The 25,392-nt window shown below is 44.4% G+C and overlaps 1 protein-coding gene across 1 annotated transcript in view; it reads left to right on the top strand.

Moving 5' to 3' along the window:
• The first annotated feature begins 328 nt into the window (after window positions 1–328).
• The window catches only part of DDX31 (DEAD-box helicase 31), a 43,978-nt gene continuing 18,914 nt past the window's right edge, over window positions 329–25,392 (top strand). The window contains exons 1-13 of the mRNA XM_032233019.1: window positions 329–367; window positions 553–596; window positions 1,862–1,932; window positions 2,651–2,715; window positions 3,359–3,403; window positions 4,888–4,929; window positions 5,829–5,893; window positions 6,974–7,093; window positions 9,912–10,018; window positions 11,821–12,065; window positions 13,378–13,554; window positions 15,490–15,549; window positions 23,861–23,911. Of these exons, the coding sequence (XP_032088910.1) occupies window positions 589–596; window positions 1,862–1,932; window positions 2,651–2,715; window positions 3,359–3,403; window positions 4,888–4,929; window positions 5,829–5,893; window positions 6,974–7,093; window positions 9,912–10,018; window positions 11,821–12,065; window positions 13,378–13,554; window positions 15,490–15,549; window positions 23,861–23,911 (1,056 nt within the window). The 5' untranslated portion in view covers window positions 329–367; window positions 553–588. The remainder of the gene's footprint in view (window positions 368–552; window positions 597–1,861; window positions 1,933–2,650; window positions 2,716–3,358; window positions 3,404–4,887; window positions 4,930–5,828; window positions 5,894–6,973; window positions 7,094–9,911; window positions 10,019–11,820; window positions 12,066–13,377; window positions 13,555–15,489; window positions 15,550–23,860; window positions 23,912–25,392) is intronic.

Here is a 25,392-nt window from a genome sequence, read left to right as displayed (position 1 = left end):
CAGAGAAGACGACTTCAACAAGAGACCCTTTGTGAAGACTTCCAGCCTCTTTAAAAACAATCCAGAAATCCCTGACATACAGAGGTCCGTAAACTTCTCTTCACTAACTCATAGAAAAAAGATGAATTGCAAACTGTATTATTTATCTGCTGCTGTGTTTCCGTAACTGCCGTTTTGGATTTTGCTTATGAAACTGTATGGTGGTGTCACGATTTGAAGTTCTGGGTTAATCTTTGACTGAGACAATTTTGTTTTTGATTGGTGCCTTGGTTGATTTGCTCCTTTACCTAGAACTGCCGTGAAACAAGTTCAAGAGGAGATTTTCACCTCAGATTCCTTTGATCAACTGGATCTTCATCCTCACTTGGTAAGTTCTTTCCTTTTGGGCAGGTGTGTTGTGGGGCGGCGGCGGCCAGCGGACTCAGACAGCGAGGAGGTTGGGGAGGAACATGGGTCAGCCCTGAGGAAAGCTCAGGTGAGGGCTCTGCCTAATATAACTGTGGTCATAATACAACTCTCGCACTAACCCTTAAAAATTTTTTCTGTTATCAGACTTCAACAATAACCTCTTCTTTGAAACTATCAAGCATGACCAGGTAAAAGGATGTATGTTAGTTTGGGGCATATGAATGCAAGAAATATATTCTAACAAACAAATACCTGTATACATACAGATACCAGACTCAGTTAAAGCCATTTTAGGTATATAGGTATTTTAGGGCATATATAAATAGTCAACCCTGAAACTGCACACACCAGAATGAAACAAAGTCAGTCTCTTTCCCTCCTCCCCACCCCGTGTGTCTGTGTGCGGGCGCATAACTCTATATACAAACACACACAGAGAGACACATACACTATCTATCTATCTATCTATCTATCTATCTATCTATCTATCTATCTATCTATCTATCTATCTATCTCTATCTATCTCTATCTATCTATCTATCTATCTATCTATCTATCTATCTATATCATCTATCTATCTATATCTATCTATCTATCTATCTATCTATCTATCTATATATATATATATATATATATATCTGTCTGTCTATATCTATCTATCTATCTATCTATCTATCTATCTATCTATCTATCTATCTATCTCTTATGAAAAGAAGAACTAGGGGTGACATGATAGCAGTCTTCCAATATCTCAGGGGTTGCCACAAAGAAGAGGGAGTCAAGCTATTCTCCAAAGCACCCAAGGGCAGGACAAGAAGCAATGGGTGGAAACTAAACAAGGAGAGAAGGAAGTTAGATCTAAGGAAAAAACTTCCTGACAGTGAGGACAATTAATCAGTGGAACAGAAGTTGCCTCCAGAAGTGGTGAATGCTCCAACACTGGAGGTCTTTAAGAAGATGTTAGATAGCCATTTGTCTGAAGTGGTGTAGGGTTTCCTGCCTAAGCAGGGGGTTGGACTAGAAGACCTTCAAGATCCCTTTCAACTCCGTTAGTCTATTTTATATATACTGTATACAGTATATACAATATATATTCTCAAATAAATCTATTTTATGCGTGTCTGGTTTTGTATATACGCGCTCACCCCAGGATCAAATAAATCGTATCTACACAGAAAGACGTAACAGAATCAATCAAAGCCATTTCAGTTACCAAATTGCGTACTGCGTGTCTGTGTTTGACCATCTGCACAAAAACTCAAAAAAGCCATCCAGATTAAAAAGCATCGCCAGCAATGAGTACGGTTGAAAAACCACACAGTGGAAATGTCACAGGCTCCAAGGGCAGGACGAACAGGGCTCATTGGTGGGAAAGAGTTGCCTCGTTTCCCTTCTTGCTTTACAATTCTTCACTTTATTTGGACGGTCTCGTTTTGTCTCCCAACCCACCCAGCGTTCAGAAGGAGACCATTCCCACGTTGCTGCAAGGGAGGGACGCTCGGATCAGATCCCAGACGGGCTCAGGTGAGGATTGAACTGCTCCCGTTGGAGAGTGACTCACAACGCAGGGCTGAATAGGATGGAGACGGTGCATCCTGGGGTTTGGAGACGCCCTCCTGGGCTTCAGAGGGTCTCCACCAGTACGTGGGACCGAGCCTGTTTTGGGGGTTTCTTAAGAGATGAAATGGAGGCATTAAAGATCTGCAAAATTCTGCTGATGAATTACTTTTGTCAGAAATTATTGGTTTTTTGTCAGAATTTTTTTTTCTAATCAACCAACCAACCTACCTTCCCTCCCTCCCTCCCTCCCTCCCTCGAATCTCATTCCCATCACCTTTCCTCCTTCCTTCCTTCCCTCCCCTGATTCTCATTCATATTTCCTTCCTTCCTTCCTTCCTTCCATCCATCCTTCCTCCCTCTCTCCCTCCCTCCCTCCCTCCCTCGAATCTCATTCCCATCTCATTTCCTCCTTCCTTCCTTCCCTCCCCTGATTCTCATTCATATTTCCTTCCTTCCTCCCTCCCTCCCTCGAATCTCATTCCCATCTCATTTCCTCCTTCCTTCCCTCCCTCCCCTGATTCTCATTCACATTTCCTTCCTTCCTTCTTCCCTCCCGCCCTCCCTCCCTCCCTCCCTGAATTCTTATTCCCATCTCCTTCCTTCCTTCTCCCTTTCCTCTCTCCCTCCCCTGATTCTCATTCCCATCTCCTCCCTCCCTCCCTTTCTCGTTACTCTCTTCAAGGAAAGACACTTGCGTATAGCATCCCCCTCGTACAATCCTTGCAAAAACTGGAGCCCAAAATCAAGGTAAGCATCGACTTCCATTGCAGGAAAACTACTAAAGAGACCAAGGTGTGTGTCTATGCGTGTGTATTCATTTATATTTCCTGTTTTTGAATCTACATATCCTGTAGTGTCCTTGGTACTCTCTTGTTTTCTTGCAGACGTTTCATTACCCCACTAGGTAACATTATCATGCTGGAAGGGAGCGGGGCCTACAGGGAGGGGGAGGAGGATTGTGGGGTTCTTAGTGCTCTCTGAGGTTGGTAGCTTCCTTGCAAAGTTACTCAACTAGGTAATATCAGGGCTAGATAGCACTGTAGTAGCGTTGATGATCCAATCTTTTTGGGCAATGAAACGTCTACCTGAAAACAACCGAGCACAGAGTATATAAACAGGGAGCAAGCCAGACTCCCTAACACTGAGGATGTTACCGAGTTGGGTCATGAAACGTCTGCAAGAAAAATACCCAAGCTTTGAGCGACTGTATAATAAACGGAGCAAACCACACTCCCTAGCACTCATGACGTTACCTAGTCTGGTCATGAAACGCCCACAAGAAAACCACCGAGAGCACCAAGGACCCCACAGTTCAACCCTGAGCTATAAATATTCTCTTCTATTGGCGCCTAAATATTTGCCACCCTGTCTCCCTGTTGCTTTCTTTTAGCGCAGTGATGGACCCTATGCCCTTATCCTGGTTCCAACCAGAGAGGTGAGTTTATTTACCCACCTTCCTAAATTAATTTCGGTTTTGATTTGCTCATTTCACGTCCAACAGCGCCTTTGAATATTTCAGAGTAGAATCGCTACTCAAAGTCAACCTGATTGGTAGTTGAATAGACTAGAATATAGACTAGAATGGAATAGAAAATATGAAATGGAATAGAAAAAGAAAATAGAATGGAATGGAATAGAATAGAAATTAGGAATGGAATGGAATGGAATCAATAGAATAGAATAGAAATGGAATGGAATGGAAAAAGAAAATGGAATGGAATAGAATAGAAATTAAGAATGGAATCAATAGGATGGAATGGAATAGAATAGAATGGAAGAATGAATGGAATAGAATGGAGAATGAATAGAATAGTAGAATGGAGAAATGAATAGAATAGAATAAGGAATGGAATAGAATAGAAATTAGGAATGGAATGGAATCAATAGAATAGAATAAAATAGAATAGAAAATATGGAATGGAATGGAAAAAGAAAATAGAATAGAAATTAGGAATGGAATCAATAGGATGGAATGGAATAGAATAGAATAGAATGGAGGAATGAATGGAATAGAATGGAGAATGAATAGAATATAATAGTAGAATGGAGAAATGAATAGAATAGAATAAGGAATGGAATGGAATAGAAATTAGGAATGGAATGGAATGGAATCAATAGAATAGAATAGAAATGGAAAAAGAAAATGGAATAGAATAGAAATTAGGAATGGAATCAATAGGATGGAATGGAATAGAATAGAATGGAGGAATGAATAGAATAGAATGGAAGAATGAATGGAATAGAATGGAGAATGAATAGAATAGAAATTAGGAATGGAATGGAATCAATAGAATAGAATAAAATAGAATAGAAAATATGGAATGGAATGGAAAAAGAAAATGGAATAGAATAGAATAGAAATTAGGAATGGAATCAATAGGATGGAATGGAATAGAATAGAATAGAATGGAGGAATGAATGGAATAGAATTCTTTATTGGCCAAGTGTGATTGGACACACAAGGAATTTGTCTTTGGTGCAGATGCTCTCAGTGTACATAAAAAGACAAGATACATTTATCAAGAATCATAAGTTACAACACTTAATGATAGTCATAGGGTACAATTAAGCAATCGGGAAAGAATCAAGATCAATATAAAAAAATAAGGATACAAGCAACGCAGTTACAGTCCTGCAGTCATAAGTGGGAGAAGATGGGTGATGGGAATGATGAGAATACTAATAGTAGTGCAACCTTAGGATATAGTTTGACAGTGTTGAGGGAATTATTTGTTTAGGGAAACCGTTTTGAGGGTAAGAGCTGAAACAATTTATGACAAGGAATGTTTTTTTTTAAAAAAACCAAATAGCTAGGGTTGTGGCAAAAGCTGATTTTTAGGGGACAAATCCTTAAAGGCGGTGTAATAAATGGTGCGAGGGGTGTGAGTAAAATTCTAACTTTCTTCTTCTGCTCTCTAGCTCGTTCTACAGAGTTTTGAAACCCTCCAGAAGCTCTTAAAGGTAAGCATGAAAAAAGAGATGGAAGAAGAAGACGGAATTCGTGTCATTTTTATTGTCGAAATCAAAAGGATTTTATTTTATTTATTTTCCCCCTCCCCGCCTCTGGATCACACAAGATGGGTCTTGAGGAAAGAATTTGTATCTTTAAAAACAAAACAAAAAAACCCTGTTTAGGTAAAGATTGATCATTTCCTTGGTCTTCCTCTCTGTTGGGGGTCTTAAGGGCATTATGAGGCGCCATTTTGAGCCTGGTCGGAATGTGGAGGAAGCCTCACAAAATGGTAGACCTCTTGGATGTGGCCCCTGGCCAGATGTTTCTGCCAGAGAAAACAAAACAACAATAACAACAACAACGGTTACTAAACAGGCTTATCATATTTTTCAGAGTATAATACGCACCTTTCCCCCCACCAAAAAAAGAGGGTGAAAATCTGGGTGCGTCTTATACACTGAATACAGCATTTATTTCTCCCTCAAAACCCCGCCCCCCTTCGCAAAAATGGACACGCAGAGGGTTTGAGAGGCCTGCAAAGTGCTCCTGGGGGCTGGGGAGGGCAAAAAGAAGTGGAAATAGACCCCTCCCAGCCCCCAGGAGCACTCTACAAGCCTCCCAAAGCCTATGCCTGTCCCCCCCCTTTTTTTTGCAAAAAATGGGCTGGTTTTAGCAAAAAATGGGCCGGTTTTTGCCCATTCCCCCCCCCCAGCCCCCAGGAGCACTTTGTAGGTCTTCTCAAACGAAATACGAGGCATGCAGAGTGCAAAAGCTTTTTTTTTTTTTAATTTACCTCTTCAAAATCTTGGTGCGTCTTATACTCCAGTGCGTTTTATAGTCTGGAAAATACGGTAATCCCCTTCCCCAATTCTAAAGTTTCACTCTCTCCATTTCCTGTACTTTTTAGCCCTTTACCTGGATTGTCCCTGGAGTCTTGATGGGGGGAGAGAAGAAGAAATCGGAAAAAGCCAGGTAAGGGCCGGGGGAAGCATCTCAAGTGGAGGGGGCCCTCCCTAGTTTTTTTGAAAAATAAAACCTCCTTTCTCCCTCCTTCCCTCCCTCCCTCCCTCTCCCTTTCTTTCTTTCTTTCTTTCTTTCTTTCTTTCTTTTTTCTTTCTTTCCTTTTTCTTCTTTCTTTCTTCCCTCCCTTCTCATTCCTGTTGTCTTCCCTCCCTCCCTCCATTCATCCCATTCCAATCTCTTCCCTTCCTTCTCCTTTTATCTTCTTTTGTACTTTCCTTCTCTTTTAATCTTCTTCCTCCCTCCTTCCCTTCTTTACATTCCCATCTCCTTCCTTCCACCTCTCTCTCCTCCCTCCCGCCGTTCTTCCCTTCCTTCCTTCTCACTCCTGTCTCCTCCGTCCATCCTTCCCCTTTTATCTTCTTTTGTCCTTTCCTTCCCTTTTAATCTTCTTCCTTTCTCCTTCTCTCCCTCCCATTCTATCTCCTTCCTTCCTTCCTCCCTCCATCCATCCCTTCTCGTTCCTGTTGCCTTCCCTCCATTCATTCATTCATTCATCTATGCATCCATCCCATGCCAAACTCCTCCCTCCCTCCCCCCTTTATCTTCTTTTGTACTTTCCTTCCCTTTTAATCTTCTTCCTCCCTCCTTCCTTCCTTCCCTGATTCTCATTCCCATCTCCTTCCTTCCCTCTGCCTCTCTTTCATCCCTCCCTTCTTTCCTTCCTCCTTCTCATTCATGTCTCCTCCCTCCTTCCCCTTTTATCTTTTTTTGTTCTTTCCTTCCTTTTTAATCTTCCTCCCTCCCCCCTTCCTTCCCTGCTTCTCATTCCCATCTCCTTCCTTCCCTCTCCCTCTCTTTCCTCCCTCCCTTCTTTCCTTCCTTCCTTCCTTCTCATTCCTGTCTCCTCCCTCCCTCCTTCCCCTTTTATCTTCTTTTGTTCTTTCCTTCCTTTTTAATCTTCTCCCTCCCTCCCTCCCTCCCTCCCTCCTTCCTTCTCATTCCTGTCTCCTCTTTCTCCTTTTATCTTCTTTGGTTCTTTCCTTCCCTTTTAATCTTCTTCCTCCCTCCCATTCTCCTCCCTTCCTTCAGATTACGCAAAGGAATAAATATCCTTGTGGCAACTCCTGGGCGGCTGGTGGACCACATCAAATCTACCCAGTGCATTCACTTCCGTTGCATCCGGTGGCTGATTCTGGATGAAGCTGACAGGTAGGAAGATCCTGAATAGTTGATAGAAAGATCCGCTCAAGGGAGAGAGGTGGGACTTCCTCTCTGCAACCATAAAGTGCGAGGCCGGTCACATTTTTCACCGCTGTCGTAACTGTGAACGAATGGTTTTAAGTCGAGGACTACCTGAACTTTCTATGTGCTTGCAAGTGGGTATACACATGTTATACCTCTCCGTCTGTCTCTCTATAGTAATAAAAGGAAATAAGAGAGGAAGCAAATTTAGTAAGCTTTAGAGTACTAAACATTGAGAGTTTTTCATTTCATGATTTTCATTATTTGTTTTAACTGAAAGGAAAATTAAGTGAATGAAAACATGGGCAAATCAAGTCTCGAAAAATCTTTTTTTTCCCTTCCAAAATTGTTCGTCGTATTCCATAAACACGGTGTTTCTCTCTTTTTTAAAAATAAATTTTTTATTTTTATTTTCTCCAATATAAACACACATATTTTATGGACAGTACATTGACTGAGTTAATTATTTTTTTTAAACCACATAAATAATAGTAATACAAATAAGTATGTGTACTTCAGATCTTCCAACTTTAACAATATTGGTCTCTTCCCGTAATCCATTATCATTTTTCCAATAGTTCGTTTAAACATAAATAACATTTCTTTTTGCCCTATATTTATTATCCCCTGCTAAGTAATATCATCTAATATTTTTTTAAAAAATTGCTCATTATTCCACCATAGCTTCAATGTTCCAAATGTGTTGGGTTGATAATAACACCAAGTATTAACAATATTGATCAATTCCAGGCATATATCTCCCCATAATTCCTTATCCTTACTATTCTAATTTCACAAAATACTTTAATACATTATTAATGTTATTAATACAATTAAATTAAGTTTCAGTATGGGCAGTTACAGGCCAGATGGAAAAAAGATCAAAAAATCAGTTTTATGCAAGACGAGGATAATTTATTAAAACAAATTAGAGATCAGAGTCCAATGCATATAAAGAGACTATATAATGTATTAATAGAAATGGATTTGGAAACAGAATTAGTTAAAGACTGCATGATAAAATGGGCACAAAACTTTGAAGAACCAATAATGTTGGATACATGGGAAAGGATTTGGGTAAGAAATGTAAAATTTACACAAGCCCAAAATTTGAGAGAAAACTTTTATAAGATGTTTTATAGATGGCATTTAGATCCTAAAAAACTGGCCTCTATGTATCCGAATTTACAACCTAAATGCTGGAGATGTGATTGTGTTGATGCTACATATTACCATATATGGTGGACTTGTAAAAAGGTTAAAGCATTTTGGATAAAAATATGGTGGATTATGCAAAATGTTCTTAAAAAAAGGATAAAGTTTACCCCTCAGTTATTTTTGTAAGGTATAACTACTGATTATACTGTTATAGAGACTAACCTGATTTTGCATTTAATAACCGCAGCAAGACTGCTGGTGGTGCAATCCTGGAAGAAGGAAGATTTGCCTACTATTCAAGAATGGACATTAAAAGTTACAAACTTAGCAGAGATGGCTAAAATCGTGGCACGACAAAACCGCGCTACGCAAAATAGCGGAGATTAAATCGCGTCGCTAAAGTTGCGATGTCATCACCGCGCGTCATCACCGCGCGGACAACAGCGCGGCGACAGAAGGGCGTTCTTTGCCTCCAAAGGTAGCCCTCCTCCTCCAGCTGACAGCAGCAGTGGGCACGGGGCAAAGTGGGCTGCCCAGCAGCAGCCTGTGGGAAGGGTCCAGCACAGCCACGGGGGACAGCAGGAAGCCCGCGGGGGGCCCGAGCAGGGCCGGCGACGCTGGCGGCGGAGGAGGACGCAGCAGCGGCAGCGGCGGCTGAGGCTCTCCTGGGCTTGGATGGGCGGCCGCAGGAAAGCCTCAGCCGCCGCCGCCGCCCGCCCTGCCTCTTCCTCCAGGGGAGGCGCCGGTGGCGGAGGCCACCCGTCCAAGGAGATGTTGCTGAGGAAGAAGAGGGCAGCCTGCCTCCGCCGGGCAAGCCCGCTTCGCCGGCCCGGGAGAGCCTCAGCCGCCGCCGCTGCCGCGTCCTCCTCCGCTTCCTGCTGCCCCCCGCGGCTGAGCTGGACCCTTCCCGCGGGCTGCTGCTGCTGGGCAGCCCGCTTTACCCCGTGCCCGCTGCCGCTGTCAGCTGGAGGAGGAGGGCTACCTTTGGAGGCAAAGAACGAAGCATGTAGAACGCCCTTCTGTCACCGCGCTGTTGTCGCGGCGGTAGGGTCATTTTTTTCTTAGCGCTTCGGACGCCGCGGATTTGCCTCCGCACTTATGTCGGCGCGGATAAGGGCATCACGGTTTTGTGGTGGAGCCAGCTAAAATATCAGCATAACTCAAGGACCATTCCAATGAGAGATATAAATTGGAGTGGAGAAGATGGATTGACTATACTCAAAATAAATATGGGACTAAGAAATTCCAGGTAGCTTATGACTGAGGCAACAAGGAATGACACAATCTGTTTAGAGTTAGCCTAGCAAAGAGGAGTTAAAGCTCAAATGATAAGAGGATATTAATTTTTTACTTTTAAGTTTACTTTAGATTATTTTTGTTAAAGATTTATACCCTGTATTGGTGCTGGGAAGTCAGGGGAGGGAAGGTTGGGAGGGGTGGGGTTTGGGTGGGGAGGGTAGGGGGAGGGAAGTAAACATTTGTAAAAGTTTTTTTTTTAAATTTCAATTAAAAAAATACAATTACATTGCCTAATTCTAAATTCCCACCTACTAATCTTTACTTGTTGCGGTTGGTATAAGGTGTTTCTTTTGACTGGCTTCCCATTTCTCTCCTTTATTTCTCCCAGAATATTGGACCTGGGCTTTGAAAAGGCTGTGGCCGCCATATTGAATGCTGTCAACGCAGCCAGCCCGAAACGGCAAAACGTTCTTTTGTCAGCCACACTTTCTGAAGGTGAGTGTAATCCTAGTGGAATAACCAGAGATGGGAGGGACGTTGGAGGTCTTCTAGTCCAACCCCCTGCTTGTTGTGGCCCGCCGGCAGCCAGCAGAGCTGGCAGCGGATTCGGACAGTGAGGAGGTTGGGGAGGAACACGGGCCAGTCCTGGAGTCTGGGGAAGGCTCTGATGAGGGCTCTGCGTTGGAGACAGAGAGGGAGCACTGAGGCAGAGGAACAGCTGGAGCCTGTTCTCAGTGTGCGCATGCGCAGAGCTGCCAGAAGACAAGAACAGCTAAGAAGGCAGGGTCGACTTGGGAGTAAAGCCACACCTTGGAGGTGATTGGCCCCTCCTATAGGAAACAAAAGAGGAGCAAATGGGGAAATGGGCTTTTGCAATTTGTTCAATCGATCATTTAAAGTGGAAAGTTCTGTGCCAATCGTTGCCTTGCCCAGCGTTTGGAAACTAGTTATCTGCCAGCTCTCCAAGCGAGATAAGGTTCGTGTTGATAAACATTCCCCTGAAAGACTTTTTGCTGAGCCTTGTGGACTGTGAAGGAAAGGAATCCACCTGTCGTGTAAATAAAAGGGGTTTAGCCGGGACCCAGACTCTGCTTCATGCTTTTTAAGGAAGTCTATGTCAGAACAGAAGGTCGCAAAAAGGGATCGTGTGACCTGACACTGCGACCGTCATAAATATGAGACAGTTGTCCAGCCTCTGAATTTTGAACTGCTGCAACGGTCATAAGTGTGAAAAAGTCATTAGTAGCTATTTTCAGGGCCCTTATAATTTGGAAAGGACACGAAACAAATGGTTTGTAAGTCGAGGACTGTATTAGAATTAGCAGGGGGTTGTCAGGGAGCAGTGAAAGACGATGTTTTGAGTGCAATCGCTTGTTGCATATTCATGGGTTTTTTCCTATCGACATATTTAAGCGTGTTTGCGTATATACAAAAGAAAACAGTAGGCAAATTCGGGAGGAAAAAGGGGAGAGGGAAAGTGTGGGGCAAAGGGAAAAAAGAAAGATAAAGGCATTGATTTCCAACTCCCTCCCTGGTGCTGTAGAATAAGATAACAGCCTCAAACCTCAACTTCTGACTTTTACATAAACCTCTAAACTAGCTGTTTCTATAACAACAAACCTATTCATCGGGAAACCCCACAATCAAAGTTTCAATACAATACAATAGCAGAGTTGGAAGGGACCTTGGAGGTCTTCTAGTCCAACCCCCTGCCTAGGTAGGAAACCCTATACCGTTTCAGACAAATGGCTGTCTAACATCTTCTTAAAGACTTCCAGTGTTGGGACATTCACAACTTCTGGAGGCAAGGTGTTCCACTGATTAACTGTCCTCACTGTCAGGAAGTTTTTTCCTTAGATCTAACTTCCTTCTCTCCTTGTTTAGTTTCCACCCATTGCTTCTTGTCCTGCCTTCAGGTGCTTTGGAGAATAGCTTGACTCCCTCTTCTTTGTGGCAACCCCTGAGATATTGGAAGACTGCTATCATGTCTCCCCTAGTCCTTCTTTTCATAAGATAGATGATAGATAGATAGATAGATAGATAGATAGATAGATAGATAGATAGATAGATAGATAGATAGATAGATAGATAGATAGATTAGATTAGATAGATATGGAACACTGCTATCATGTCTCTCCTAGTTTCATTCTTTTCCCACCTCAGGCACAAAGTCCAGAAGTGGTTTCCAATTAGACACAAAAGTAATTGTCTCCCCCCTCCCCTTTCGATCAAAGCTATCAATTTGCCAGATCTGTTTGTTACATATTTCTTCTTCTTCACCTGCCGATTGGCCACAGGAGTCTCACGGTTAGCCCATATCAGCTTGCAAGACCCCGCCTGCATTACGATGGCGTCAGAGGCCCCGGGTTCAAATATATCTCGGGAAAAAGACTGCCTCCGGGAAGATGCTGGCATTCTTCCTGCCAAGGAGGAAGAGCAGGGCAGTTTTGCTGTGCCAGAAAAACTCCGTCAGAACGTGGTAATGGTCCCGAGCAAGCTAAGACTAGTGACATTGGCGGCTTTCATTTTTGGAAAATTCAAGGTAAGAGATTTGAAGTACTGTATTTTTCGGCGCATAAGACACTCAGAAGTATAAGACGCCCCTAGCTTTTGGGGAGGAAAACAAGAAAGAATATCTGCTTCTGCATCCCAGCAATTTCCTTCCTTGCAGGCAACAGCCTGTTTCAGTTTCAACTTCAGCACAGCCTGATCAGCACAAGCAGCTGATTGTCAGTTGGATTGGCTTCCTGCTGATCAGCTGTTTCAGGCTGCAGGACTTGCCATAGCTTATTGCTGCCTCCACACGCTCCATTTTCGGCTTCTGTGCACCCATTTTCTACCCGTTCTAGGCGGCAGGGATCGGAATGGGCCGAAAAGGGGGCACGCTGAGGCTGAAATGGGGTGCACAAAGGCCAAAAATGGGATGCAGAGGCCGAAAATGGGGTGTGCGGAGATGGCAATCCCTGCAGCCTGAAACAGCTGATTGTCAGGAGGCCAATCCAACCAACAATCAGCTGCTTGTGCTAATCAGGCTGTGCTGAAACTGAAACAGTTTGCTGTTTGCTGCAATGAGGCAAATTGCTGGGAGGCAGAGGCCAAAGAGTGGGGACTGGTGGGTGGGCGGGGCTGGTGGGTGGGCGGGGCTATATTCGACGCAAACAAATTTTCACCCTCTTTCTTTTGGGGAGGGGGGAGTGTGTTTTACACTCCGAAAAATATGGTAGTTGTAAGCCAGATGACCAGAAAGTTGGATTCTTTACCCAGAACGATGCACTCTCTACCAAGAGTAAGAAAAATGACTTTGATGGAAATGTTTTATCTGTTTCTTTGTTTATTGAATTTGGGTATCAGTAGATACCCAAAACATGTGGAGTTTTCGCGAATGCGATTTCCCCATGTATTTTGCCAGGAAATGTACATAAGGCCCCTCCTAACCATACCGACAGGCTCTGAATCCAATGATGACCTCCGTTTCGCTCTGCAAATTCATGGAGAGCTAATCCTAACCCTAAATGGAATTTTCCCCAATGGAATTTTCCCCAATGGGATTTTCCCATGTATTTCCTAACATGTTTTAACTCCAAAATGTTCAGACCACATTGATGCACTCGGGAAGGTCCATTTAAACTGTCTTTGCGTAGGAATGTTCTCAACCAAGGGTTAGCACCCGCTAAGAGTTAGATAAGGGTCAATGGAATTCAAGGCAGATTGAATTTCGTTTGCTTGCGTCTATGTACAGATTCTAGGCTGGCGCCTCTTTTGACTCCGCCCCCATCCAAGGTCTCCCCCCCCCCTTTGCCTACATTAACTCTCCATATCGCCCACATTGATCTTGGATTTTGTTCTCTCTCCAGTTGGAAAAACGCCACAAGATGATTGTTTTCTTCTCGAGTTGCGAGCAAGTGGAGTTTCATTACGTCCTCTTCCGAAAAGTGTTGTGCGAGGAGTCTGGGGAAGAAGGATCAGGATTTGCACCAGGCTCTCTTTCTCCTTTGACGTTTGCACGTTTGCATGGTGACATGAAACAAGAGGTGAGTTCGGGTCTTTCCTATAAACTCCCCCCCCTTTTTTTTAACATCTAGTGAGAAATCTTTTCCACAATTCATATATAAGGTAAAGGTTCCCCTCGAATGTGTGTGCTAGTCGTTCTCGACTCTAGGGGGTGGTGCTCATTTCCTTTTCAAAGCAGAAGAGCCAGCACTGTCCGAAGACGTCTCCGTGGTCATGTGGCTGGCATGACTCAACGCCGAAGGCACACGGAACACTGTTCCCTTCCCACCAAAGGTGGATCCTATTTTTCTACTTGCATTTTTGACCTGCTTTCGAACTGCTAGGTTGGCAGAAGCTGGGATGAGTCACGGGAGCTCCCTCCGTTACGCGACGCTAGGGATTCGAACCACCGACCTTTCCGATTGACAAGCTTAGAGTCTTAGCCGCTGAGCCACCCCGTCCTTCAATTTGTCTGGAGCATCGTTGAAATTTGTGCATTGGGGATTTTTTTCCTCCTTTGGAAGCTTCCAAAAATCAAAAAGGTAGTTACAACAGCCCTGAGGAAAGTGATTTATGAACGTTTTTCACACCACTGTTGCACCCTCCCCCTGTGGTCACATGATCAGAATTAGAATGATTGGCAGGTGACTCATATTTATGATGATTGGACTGTCCCGGGGTCACGTGATCACTTTTTTTGCGACCTAAACAAAGTCAGTGGGAACTAACTTAACAACTGCGGTGATTCACTTAACAACCACGGCAAGAAAAGTCGTAAAATGGGTTCAAATCTCACTTGGCAGCTGTCTTGCTTAGCAACCAAAATTTTGGGCTCAATTGCGTTCGTAAGTCAAGGACGACCTATAGTTAAGACGACCTTCAATCTAGGCCAGCTCTCCTTTTCTTTCTCACTCTCTTTTTGAAATCCTCACTTATTACCATATTTTTCAGAGTATAAGACGCACCTTCCCCCCTAAAAGAGGCTGAAAATTTGGGTGCATCTTATACACCGAATGGAGACCTGCCCACCCGCCAGCCCCCACCCTTTGGCCTCTGCCTCCCAGCAATTTGCCTCCTTGCAGCAAACAGCCTGTTTCAGCTTCAGCACAGCTTCAACAAGTAGCTGATTGTTGGTTGGATTGGCCTCCAGACAATCAGCTGTTTCAGGCTGTAGAGATTGCCATTGACTATTGTCGCCTCCGCGTGTCCTATTTTCGGCCTCCGTATCCCATTTTTGGCCTCTGCGTACCTTGTTTTCTGTCCATTCTGACACCCCCCCTCCAAAATGAGCAGTTGGAGGCCGAAAACAAGCTGCGTGGAGGCCAAAAAGGGTGCACACAGAGGCAGCAATAAGCTATGGCAATTCCTGCAGCCCAAAACAGTTGATGATAGGGAGGCTGATCCATCGACAATCAGCTGCTTGTGCTAATCAGGCTGTGCTGAAGCTGAAACGGGGCTGTTGGCTGTTTGCTGCAAGGAGGCAAATTGCTGGGAGGCAGAGGCAGATTTTTTTTTCTTGTTTTCCTCCCCAAAAGCTAAATGGGTCTTATACTCCAAAAAATATGGTACTTCAAAAGGTGGCTGCTTTTCCTAAATGAATTCTTTATGTTTTTTCATAATCTTCCAAGAAATAATATCCAGAGGACGTTGGCTCTGCCAGACCCCCTAAAAAAATATAATTCAAGGTTGAATTCGTTCTGTTTGTTCATTTCCTACATGCTTCCTTTACTGCAACATAAGCCAAAAGTACACCTCTGCTCCTGAAATTTATAATTAAATTCAGTTAAAACCAGCAGTTTTAAAAAGTGCTTGCATCTTTGCACAAATCTTCTGTTTGTTGGCTGTTAGAAAATCGGCTGAAGATTAAAACGGTTGGGCACCTTGGCAATCGTCTTTTTAAAAAAAAATCTTCTTAAGGAATTAGTTATACTTGCCCGATCCAGCGACACATTTCGTGTTTTCTCCTTTTCTTGCAGGATAGATCGGCCGTCTTCCAGGCTTTTCTGCAATTGAAGACTGGAGTCTTGCTCTGCACGGTGAGTTGGCAAAAAATAATCACGTATTCAGTGCCCAACTTGGCCAGGGAAAGATAGCGAATTAATTCAGACGATGTCATCTTCAAACTTAAGGAGAAGGGAGCAGGATCATGATTAACCTGGGTTAAGGTTGAGGAATGCTAAGCAAAACTGAGCAATGTATTTTAACGTGTGTGTGTGTCTGTCTGTCTGTCTGTCTCAGTCTGTCTGTCTATCCATCCATCCATCCATCCATTTATCTAGGTATAGAGTTTCCTGCCTAAGCAGGGGGGTTGGACTAGAAGACCTTCAAGGTTCCTTCTGACTCTGTTATTCTATATTCTCTCTCTGTCTGTTTATCTATCTATCTATCTATCTATCTATCTATCTATCTATCTATCTATCTATCTATCTATTTATTTTCTACTTACCTACCTACCTACCTACTTACCTACCTAGCCAGTTAGCTATTTATTATCTATCATCCATCAATCGTCCATCCATCCATCTATCTATCTATCCATCTATCTATCTAGGTATAGGGTTTCCTGTCTAAGCAGGGGGTTGGACTAGAAGACCTCCAAGGTCCCTTCTGACTGTTATTCTATATTCTCTGTCTGTCTGTCTGTCTGTCTGTCTGTCTGTCTGTCTGTCTGTCTATCTATCTATCTATCTATCTATCTATCTATCTATCTATCTATCTATCTATCTATCCAGCTATCATCCAGCTATCTATCTATCTATCTATCTATCTATCTATCTATCTATCTATCTATCTATCTATCTATCATCAACTATCTATCTACCTAGCTAGCTAGCTAGCTATTTATTATCTATCATCCATCCATCTTCCATCCATCAATCTTCCATCCATCAATCTTCCATCCATCCATCCATCCATCTATCCATATATCTATCTAAGTATAGGGTTTCCTGCCTAAGCAGGGGGTTGGACTAGAAGACCTCCAAGGTCCCTTCTGACACTGTTATTCTATATTCTCTGTCTGTCTGTCTGTCTGTCTGTCTGTCTGTCTGTCTGTCTGTCTATCTATCTATCTATCTATCTATCTATCTATCTATCTATCTATCTATCTATCTATCATCTATCTACCAACCTAGCTAGCTAGCTAGCTAGCTATTTATTATCTATCTATCATTCATCAATCTTCCATCCATCAATCTTCCATCCATCCATCCATCTATTTTTATCATCCATCCATCAATGTCTTCTCTATCCACTATCTATCTATCTATCTATCTATCTATCTATCTATCTATCTATCTATCTATCTTCTACTTACCTACCTACCTACTTACCTAGCTAGCTAGTTAGCTATTTATTATCTATCATCCATCAATCTTCCATCCATCAATCTTCTATCCATCCATCCATCCATCCATCTATCTATCTAGGTATAGGGTTTCCTGCCTAAGCAGGGGGTTGGACTAGAAGACCTCCAAGGTCCCTTCTGACTGTTATTCTATATTCTCTGTCTGTCTGTCTGTCTGTCTGTCTGTCTGTCTGTCTGTCTGTCTGTCTGTCTATCTATCTATCTATCTATCTATCTATCTATCCAGCTATCATCTATCTATCTATCTATCTATCTATCTATCTATCTATCTATCTATCTATCTATCAACTATCTATCTACTTACCTAGCTAGCTAGCTAGCTATTTATTATCTATCATCCATCTTCCATCCATCAATCTTCCATCCATCCATCCATCCATCCATCCATCCATCCATCCATCCATCCATCTATCCATCTATCTATCTAAGTATAGGGTTTCCTGCCTAAGCAGGGGGTTGGACTAGAAGACCTCCAAGGTCCCTTCTGACACTGTTATTCTATATTCTCTGTCTGTCTGTCTGTCTGTCTGTCTGTCTGTCTGTCTATCTATCTATCTATCTATCTATCTATCTATCTATCTATCTATCTATCTATCTATCTATGTATCTATCATCTATCTACCAACCTAGCTAGCTAGCTAGCTAGCTATTTATTATCTATCTATCATTCATCAATCTTCCATCATCAATCTTCCATCCATCCATCCATCTATTTTTATCATCCATCCATCAATGTCTTCTCTATCCACTATCTATCTATCTATCTATCTATCTATCTATCTATCTATCTATCTATCTATCTATCTATCTATCTATCTTCTACTTACCTACCTACCTACTTACCTAGCTAGCTAGTTTTTATTATCTATCATCCATCAATCTTCCATCCATCAATCTTCTATCCATCCATCCATCCATCCATCCATCCATCTATCTATCTAGGTATAGGGTTTCCTGCCTAAGCAGGGGGTTGGACTAGAAGACCTCCAAGGTCCCTTCTGACTGTTATTCTATATTCTCTGTCTGTCTGTCTGTCTGTCTGTCTGTCTGTCTGTCTGTCTGTCTGTCTATCTATCTATCTATCTATCTATCCAGCTATCATCTATCTATCTATCTATCTATCTATCTATCTATCTATCTATCAACTATCTATCTACCTAGCTAGCTAGCTAGCTAGCTATTTATTATCTATCATCCATCTTCCATCCATCAATCTTCCATCCATCCATCCATCCATCCATGCATCCATCCATCTATCCATCTATCTATCTAAGTATAGGGTTTCCTGCCTAAGCAGGGGGTTGGACTAGAAGACCTCCAAGGTCCCTTCTGACACTGTTATTCTATATTCTCTGTCTGTCTGTCTGTCTGTCTGTCTGTCTGTCTATCTGTTTGTCTATTTCTCTGTCTACCTACCTACCTTCCTCTCTGTCTGTCTGCCTTTCTGCCTGCCCGGCCCCCTCCTCACCTCCCTCCTGCCTACCTCTCTCTATATCTACCTACTTCTATTTATCTACCTACCCACCTACTTCTCTTGACTATTTTTCTAACTACTTACCTACCGCTGTCTATGTACTTACCTCTCTATTTACCTACTTACCTCCCTCCCTCTCTGCCTGCTTGCCCTGCCTTCTACCAAGTTTAGCTTCGCCCTTTCTAAGGAGCTGCTGCTCCTGTTGCCCTTCAGTGCTGGGCATCCCCCTTTGAAGGCGCGTCTGTTCCTTCCCTCTGCCCGTTGACTCCATCATGCTAACGCGTCTTGCCAGTTTTCTGGCGGGCACAGGCGGCCGTTTTCCCTCCCTTCCTGACAGCTTGGCGCTCTCCCCTTCCGTCGATGACGCAGCCCCAATCTGTCGCCCGAACTGGCGGGGGCGTCCTCCCCGCTGACGGCTTTCCACGCTCGGGCCTTAATGACTCTTGGCAGGCAGGGGGAAGAGACATGGGGGGGGGGAAGAGGGGGGCAGTTCGGACCCTTCCGCTGCACTCTTTCTCCCCTCCACCTCCCCTCCTCCTCCCGTTTTGCTAAGGTGCTCTTTTGGGGCAGAGAAATGAATCATCAGAGTCCGACTGACAAGCTGGCACAGGGACGAAGGCCCTTCCATCTGGGCCTGGGAGCTTCACGTCGGCAGCCAGTTGTCAAAAGCTGCCATGCCCAGGCTGGTTTAGAAGACACAGCCCTGGCCAATGCCTTGTTTTGGCACCCAAGATTTAGGTGCATGGATGCCTGGATCTAATTTGTGGAGCTTCTTTCGTTTTTAAAGTGCCTAGGATGTCCTGCCAGCTTGCCCCCAAAAACGCTCTCAACGGCCATGAGATCGTTCCAAGAGCGCATTGCTATCAGGGCTCAGCCAATCAGGAGGTCTCCTTCCCAGGCGAGGCTGGAAGAGGAGGTCTTTATACCTCCTCTTTAGCCAATCAGCAGACCGTCTCGCCATGGAGTCGCCCAATCAGATTGCGGCTGCCTTCCGTTCTCCTAGAAGGCAACGGTGACCCTTGTCTTGCATTGGGAGCCTATGAAGCATCTTGGACTACATTTCCAATCTCTCCCTGCCCACAGGTCAATGGGAGTTGCAGTCCAACTCTTAGTAGATCCATCTTCTTTTGATCCCCTGCAGTGGTGGCTTCTATATTTTAATTAGTTTTGTCCATTTCATATATCAAATTAGTGTACTTATTTAGCAACTTCTAGGCGAGGGTTTTCCCAGTTGCAACGGATGGCTGTGAAAGTTGGAGCATAAGGAAGGCTGAGCGCCAAAGAATGGAGGACTTTGAACTCTGGTGCTGGAGAAGACTCCTGCATTGAGTCCCTTGGACTGAAAGGCCATCCAACCGGTCAGTCCTAGAGGAGATCAACCCTGACTGCTCTCTAGAAGGCCAGATCCTGAAGAGGAAACTCAAAGACTAACTAGAAGGAAGGACTCCCTGGAGAAGAGCCTCATGCTGGGAATGATAGAGGGCAAAAGAAGAAGAAGGGGATGGCAGAGAAGGAGGTGGCTGGATAGAGTCACTGAAGCAGCCGGCGTGAGCTTCAATGGGCTCCAGAGGATGGTAGAGGATAGGAAGGCCTGGAGGAACGTTGTCCATGGGGTCACAATGGGTTGGACACGACTTCACAACTAACAACAACAACAAAGCTTGGAAAGAGCCGCAGTTATGGGCCAGTAGAATGAAGCCTGAGTCTTGGCTTGCTATAAATATCAGAATTTGGGGGGGGGGGGGGAGTTCTAGTCCGGTCTTAGGCATGAAAGACGAGTGGGTGACTTTGGGCCACTCATCAGGAGACTGGGAGCTCTAGTCCGGTCTTAGGCATGAAAGCCAACTAGGTGACTTTGGGCCACTCACCAGGAGACTGGGAGTTCTAGTCCTGCCTTAGGCGTGAAAGCCAACTGGGTGACTTTGGGTCACTCACCAGGAGACTGGGAGTTCTAGTCCGGTCTTAGGCGTGAAAGCCAACTAGGTGACTTTGGGCCACTCACCAGGAGACTGGGAGTTCTAGTCCTGCCTTAGGCGTGAAAGCCAACTGGGTGACTTTGGGTCACTCACCAGGAGACTGGGAGTTCTAGTCCGGTCTTAGGCGTGAAAGCCAACTAGGTGACTTTGGGCCACTCACCAGGAGACTGGGAGTTCTAGTCCGGTCTTAGGCATGAAAGCCAACTAGGTGACTTTGGGTCACTCACCAGGAGACTGGGAGTTCTAGTCTGGTCTTAGGCATGAAAGCCAACTAGGTGACTTTGGGCCACTCACCAGGAGACTGGGAGTTCTAGTCCTGCCTTAGGCATGAAAGACGAGTGGGTGACTTTGGGCCACTCACCAGGAGACTGGGAATTCTAGTCCGGTCTTAGGCGTGAAAGCCAACTAGGTGACTTTGGGGGACTCCCTCCCTCTCTCTCATCTCAGTCCACCTCGCAGGGTTGTTGTGGGGAAAATAGGAGGCAGAGGAAGAATTTGCTATATTCCTCCCCTTATTTATAAAAATTAATTAAAAGACCAGATGCAAATTAATAAATAGTTCGCTGCGCTCGTCCTAAATGCGAGTCAAGTTGCCCGAGCGTCTGAATGCGAATCCCGGGGGCCATGCGGCGGTCGTTAGCGTGGAAAAATAGGTCACGCTTTTCAGTGCCCCGTAACGTCAGCCGGTCGCTAAGTGAAATCGTTGCAGATCGAGGACTACCCGTAAAACTCTGCAATGGGCTTGGGGGGGGGGAGAAGGGGTGTGGTTGTCGCTTGCTGAAATGCACAACTCGATAACGATGGTGTCGGGAGGCAGCTGCCCTTAATTGCACCAACCGAGTGTAAAAAACAAACCAACAGCCAATGTGGTGGAAACACTATAATGAGTGCTAATATATTTGCATACTCATTATCCCTTTGCATGGTGGTGTGCCTTGATCTGCTTAAACTAATAACCCGTTTTGGCAGGGCGAGGGTTTCGCGAAGCGGACGGGGAGCAGGCGGCCAGTTGTGCCAGGCGCTGCGGGCTGGAGTAAAGCCTTCCCCCCCCCCCCCCCCGAATTGGAAGCCAGTACCTTGGCATCCTGGCACCTAATAAGATGAATCTCGTGGTCAAATCCAATCATCTCCCTCCCGCCCTTCGTTTTGGCAGAGAGGAAGAGAACTGAAGCAAGGAGTGGAGATAATGAAGTGGAGGAGGACTGTTAGAGTGGGAGGGAGAAGGGGAGGGAGGAAGGGAAGGAGATAGGAATGGGGAGGGAGGAAAGAAAAGAAAAAGATGATAGGAAGGAGGGAGAGGAGGAGGGGAAAAGGAAGGAAGAAGGAAGGGGAGGGAGGGAGAAGAGGGAGAGAAAGAGGGGGAAAGGAAGGAAGGAAGAAAGGGAGGGATGGAGAGGAGGAGGGGAAAGGAAGGGAGGAAAGGGGAGGGAGAAGAGAGGAGGGAAAAAGGAAGGGGAAGGAGGGAGGGAGGGAGAAGAGAGAAGGAGGGGAAAAGGAAGGGGAAGGAGGGAGGAAATGAAGGAAGGAGATAGGAATGCGGAGGGAGGAAGGAAAGAAAAGCGAGAGGAGGAGGGAAAAGAAAAGGAAGTTAAAGGGAGGGAGGGAAAGAAGGAGGGAGAAAGGAAGGAAGGAGATAAGAATGGGAAGGAAGGAAAGGAAAGAAGAAAAGGAAGGGAGGGACGGAGAGGAGGAGGGGAAAGGAAGGGGATGGAGGGAGGAAATGAAGGAAGGAGATAGGAATGCGGAGGGAGGAAGGAAAGAAAAGGGGGAGAGGAGGAGGGAAAAGAAAAGGAAGGAAGTTAAAGGGAGGGAGGGAAAGAAGGGGTGAGAATACCATCGGCCAGCCAGTGTCGGCTGGCAACTACAAGGAGGAGGGCCTTCTCAGTAGTAGCCCCGACCCTTTGGAACGAGCTCCCCGTAGAGATTCGCACCCTCGCCACCGTCCAGGCCTTCCGCACAGCCTTGAAGAACTGGCTCGCCCGTCAGGCCTGGGGACAAGGATAGTTCCCCTCCCGAATGATGAATGTATGTTGTTTATTATTTTATTATATGTCTTATCTTAATGTCTGTATCTCCCCTTCCCCGATTTTATGTGAGCCTCCCTGAGTCCCCTCAGGGAAAAGGGCGGCCTACAAATATTAATAAAATCTCTAAAAAAAAAAAATCTCTAAAAGAAAGGAAGGAGATAAGAATGGGAAGGAAAGAAAGGAAAGAAGAAAAGGAAGGGAGGAAGAAGAAGGCGAGAATGAGGGGAAAAAGGAAGGAAGGAGAAGGAGGGAGGAAAGGAAAGAAGGAAGGAAGGAAGAGGAAAGGGGAAGAAGAAGAAAAAGGAAGGGAATTAGGAAGGAAAGTAAGGAAGGCAAAAGAAGAAGAGAAAAGAGAAGTGGAAGGGAGGAAAGAATGCAAGAGAGAAACGGGAAGAAAGAAAAAGCAGGAGAAGAAAGGAAAAATACGTTATTTTCTTTTGGTTTATTTGGTTTATTATTTAGTACAGGAATTTGTACAAGTCCCATTGAAAAGAGGGATCCCCCCCCCCAACCCCGGGGCTCTCTCACAAAGTAAGGGGTCCCACCCAGCGTCCCTCTTAAAGGGGGTGTATGGAACCAACAACGTGAGCTTTTTTCTACACTTGGGTGCAACTAATTCCCAAAAATAAAATGTAAGTATGTAAACCCTTTTGCTCCTTAAAATGCCTGAATCTCTATATATTCCCAGATTAGCCCCCCCTCCCTCTTTCTCTCTCCTCCTCCTCTCTCCTTCTCACTCTCTCTTCCCCTTTCTCTTTCCCTCTCTTTCTCTCTTCCCTTTTCTCTCTTTTTCTCTCTCCCCCTCTTTCCTTCTCACTCTCTTTCTCTCTCTTTCTCTTTTCCCTTCTCTCTTTCTCCCTCCCCCTCCTCACTCTCTTCCCCTTTCTCTTTCTCTTTCCCTTTCTTTCTCTCTCTCTTTCTCTTTTCCTTTCTCTCTCTCTCTCTTTCTCTCTCCCTCTCCTTCTCACTCTCTCTTCACCTTTCCTTTTCCTCTCTCTTTCCCTCTCTCTCTCTTCCCCTTTCTCTCTCCCTCTCTCATTCTCTTCCCCTTTCTCTTTCTTCCCCTTTCTCTTTTTCTCTCTCCCTCTCTTTCCTTCTTATTCTCTTTCTCTTTTCCTTTCTCTCTTTCTCTCTCCCCCTCCTTCTCACTCTCTTCCCCTCTCTCTTTCCCTCTCTCTCTCTTTTCCTTTCTCTCTCTCTTTCTCCCTCTCCTTCTCACTCCCTCTTCCTCTTTCTTTTTCCTCTCTTTCTCTCTTCCCCTTTCTCTCTCTCCCCCCTCTCCTCACTCTCTTCGCCTTTCTCTTTCTCTCTTTCTCTTCCCCTTTCTCTCTCTTTCTCTCTCTCCCTCTCTCCTTCTCACGCTCTTCCCCTTTCTCTTTCCCTCTCTCTTTCTCCCCCCCCTTCTCTCTGTTTAAAACCAATGTCTTTGAAAATCATACAAATGAAAAGTCCTGACTTTATTAAGCCAACAACCGAGAACTTTCTGGGTTTTTTTTTAAATAGGATGTGGCTGCTCGTGGGTTAGATCTGCCCCAAGTCACCTGGATTGTGCAGGTAAGCGAACTTTTGTCGCCATGTGGATTCTTCCATTTTTTAAAACAATTTTATTTCACACATTTATTTTTTCTTACGGGTTTTAATTGCAATAGCAAAATTGAACAGAAACCAGAAGAAAAATGAAGGTTAAATATCTACCATGTTTTCCCGAGAATAAGACAGGGTCTTATTTTCTTTTGATCCCCGAAATAATTGGCCTTATTTTCGGGGTGGTCTTATTATTTTGGAGGTGCGGAAGGCGGCGAGTGTGGTCACCTTGTGGCTGCTGCTGTGTTGCAATATTTTCGGGGAGGGCTTATTTTAGCGCATGCGCTCTGAAGCCCAATTGGGCTTATTATCCGGGGAGGTCTTATTTGCAGAGTAACAGGATATCTATCTATCTTATCCATCCATCCATCCATCCATCCATCCATCTATCATCTTTATCACATCTGTCTGTCTGTCTATCCACCATCTTTATTATATCTCTGTCTGTCTGTCTCTCTCCCTCTATCTATATCATCTTTATCATCTATCAATATATCTAATCATGTATCATTATCTATCTATCTCATCTTTATCATCTCTCTCTCTCTGTCTATCAATATATATCTAAATATCTTTATCATTATCTATCTATCTATCTATCTATCTATCTATCTATCTATCTATCTATCTATCTATCTATCTATCTCATCTTATATCTCTCTGTCTATCAATATATCTAATCATCTTTATCATTATCATTATCATTAATAAGTAACTTAATGGCACTCCTTGTTCCGTTTGAAACCTACAATAAACCGAACTGAACTGAATGAAACAGGTAGAAACGAGGTTATGTAAAAGAAAACTGCAGGAATTTTTTGACTTTAACAAACCGCCACAGAGCCCAAAACTTCCATTTCTAAGTGAGAACGGTGGCTAAGTGTCCTGTGTTGCGAACTTTCTTGCCACGGTTGTTAAGTGAATCGCTGCGGTCGTTAAGTTAGGAACACGAACCCGGCTTCCCCAATGGCTTTGCCTGTCAGAAGGCAGCAAAAGGGGATTACGCAAACACCTCCATCCCACCCCATGCCCTTTGGGGGACACAGGAACTCTCATAAGTACATGCCAGTTGCCGAGTGTTTGGAAATTAATCATGTGACCCTGGGGAATGTTGTAACGGTTGCCAGTGTGAAAAAATAGTCCTAACGACGCCTTTTTCGGTGCCGTTGTAACTCGGAACCATCACTAAACGAATGGTTTGCAGTGGGATGCAAAGTGTGTTTTCACATATTCGGACAATTTTTACAATGGCCCTTGGCTGTGGCGGTAAGCTTGCAATCCCCAATTTCTTTCCATCTCCTTTATTTTAAAGTTTAAAGGTTCCCCTCGCACATCTGTGCTAGTAGTCCCCGACTCCAGGGGGCGGTGCTCATCTCTGTTTCAAAGCCGAAGAGCCAGCGCTGTCCGAAGATGTCTCTGTGGTCATGTGGCCAGCATGATTCAACACCTAA

The sequence above is a fragment of the Thamnophis elegans genome, chromosome 16 (assembly GCF_009769535.1).
Source record: "Thamnophis elegans isolate rThaEle1 chromosome 16, rThaEle1.pri, whole genome shotgun sequence".
Taxonomy (NCBI): domain Eukaryota; kingdom Metazoa; phylum Chordata; class Lepidosauria; order Squamata; family Colubridae; genus Thamnophis; species Thamnophis elegans.
This window is presented reverse-complemented; position numbering and strand designations above follow the sequence as displayed.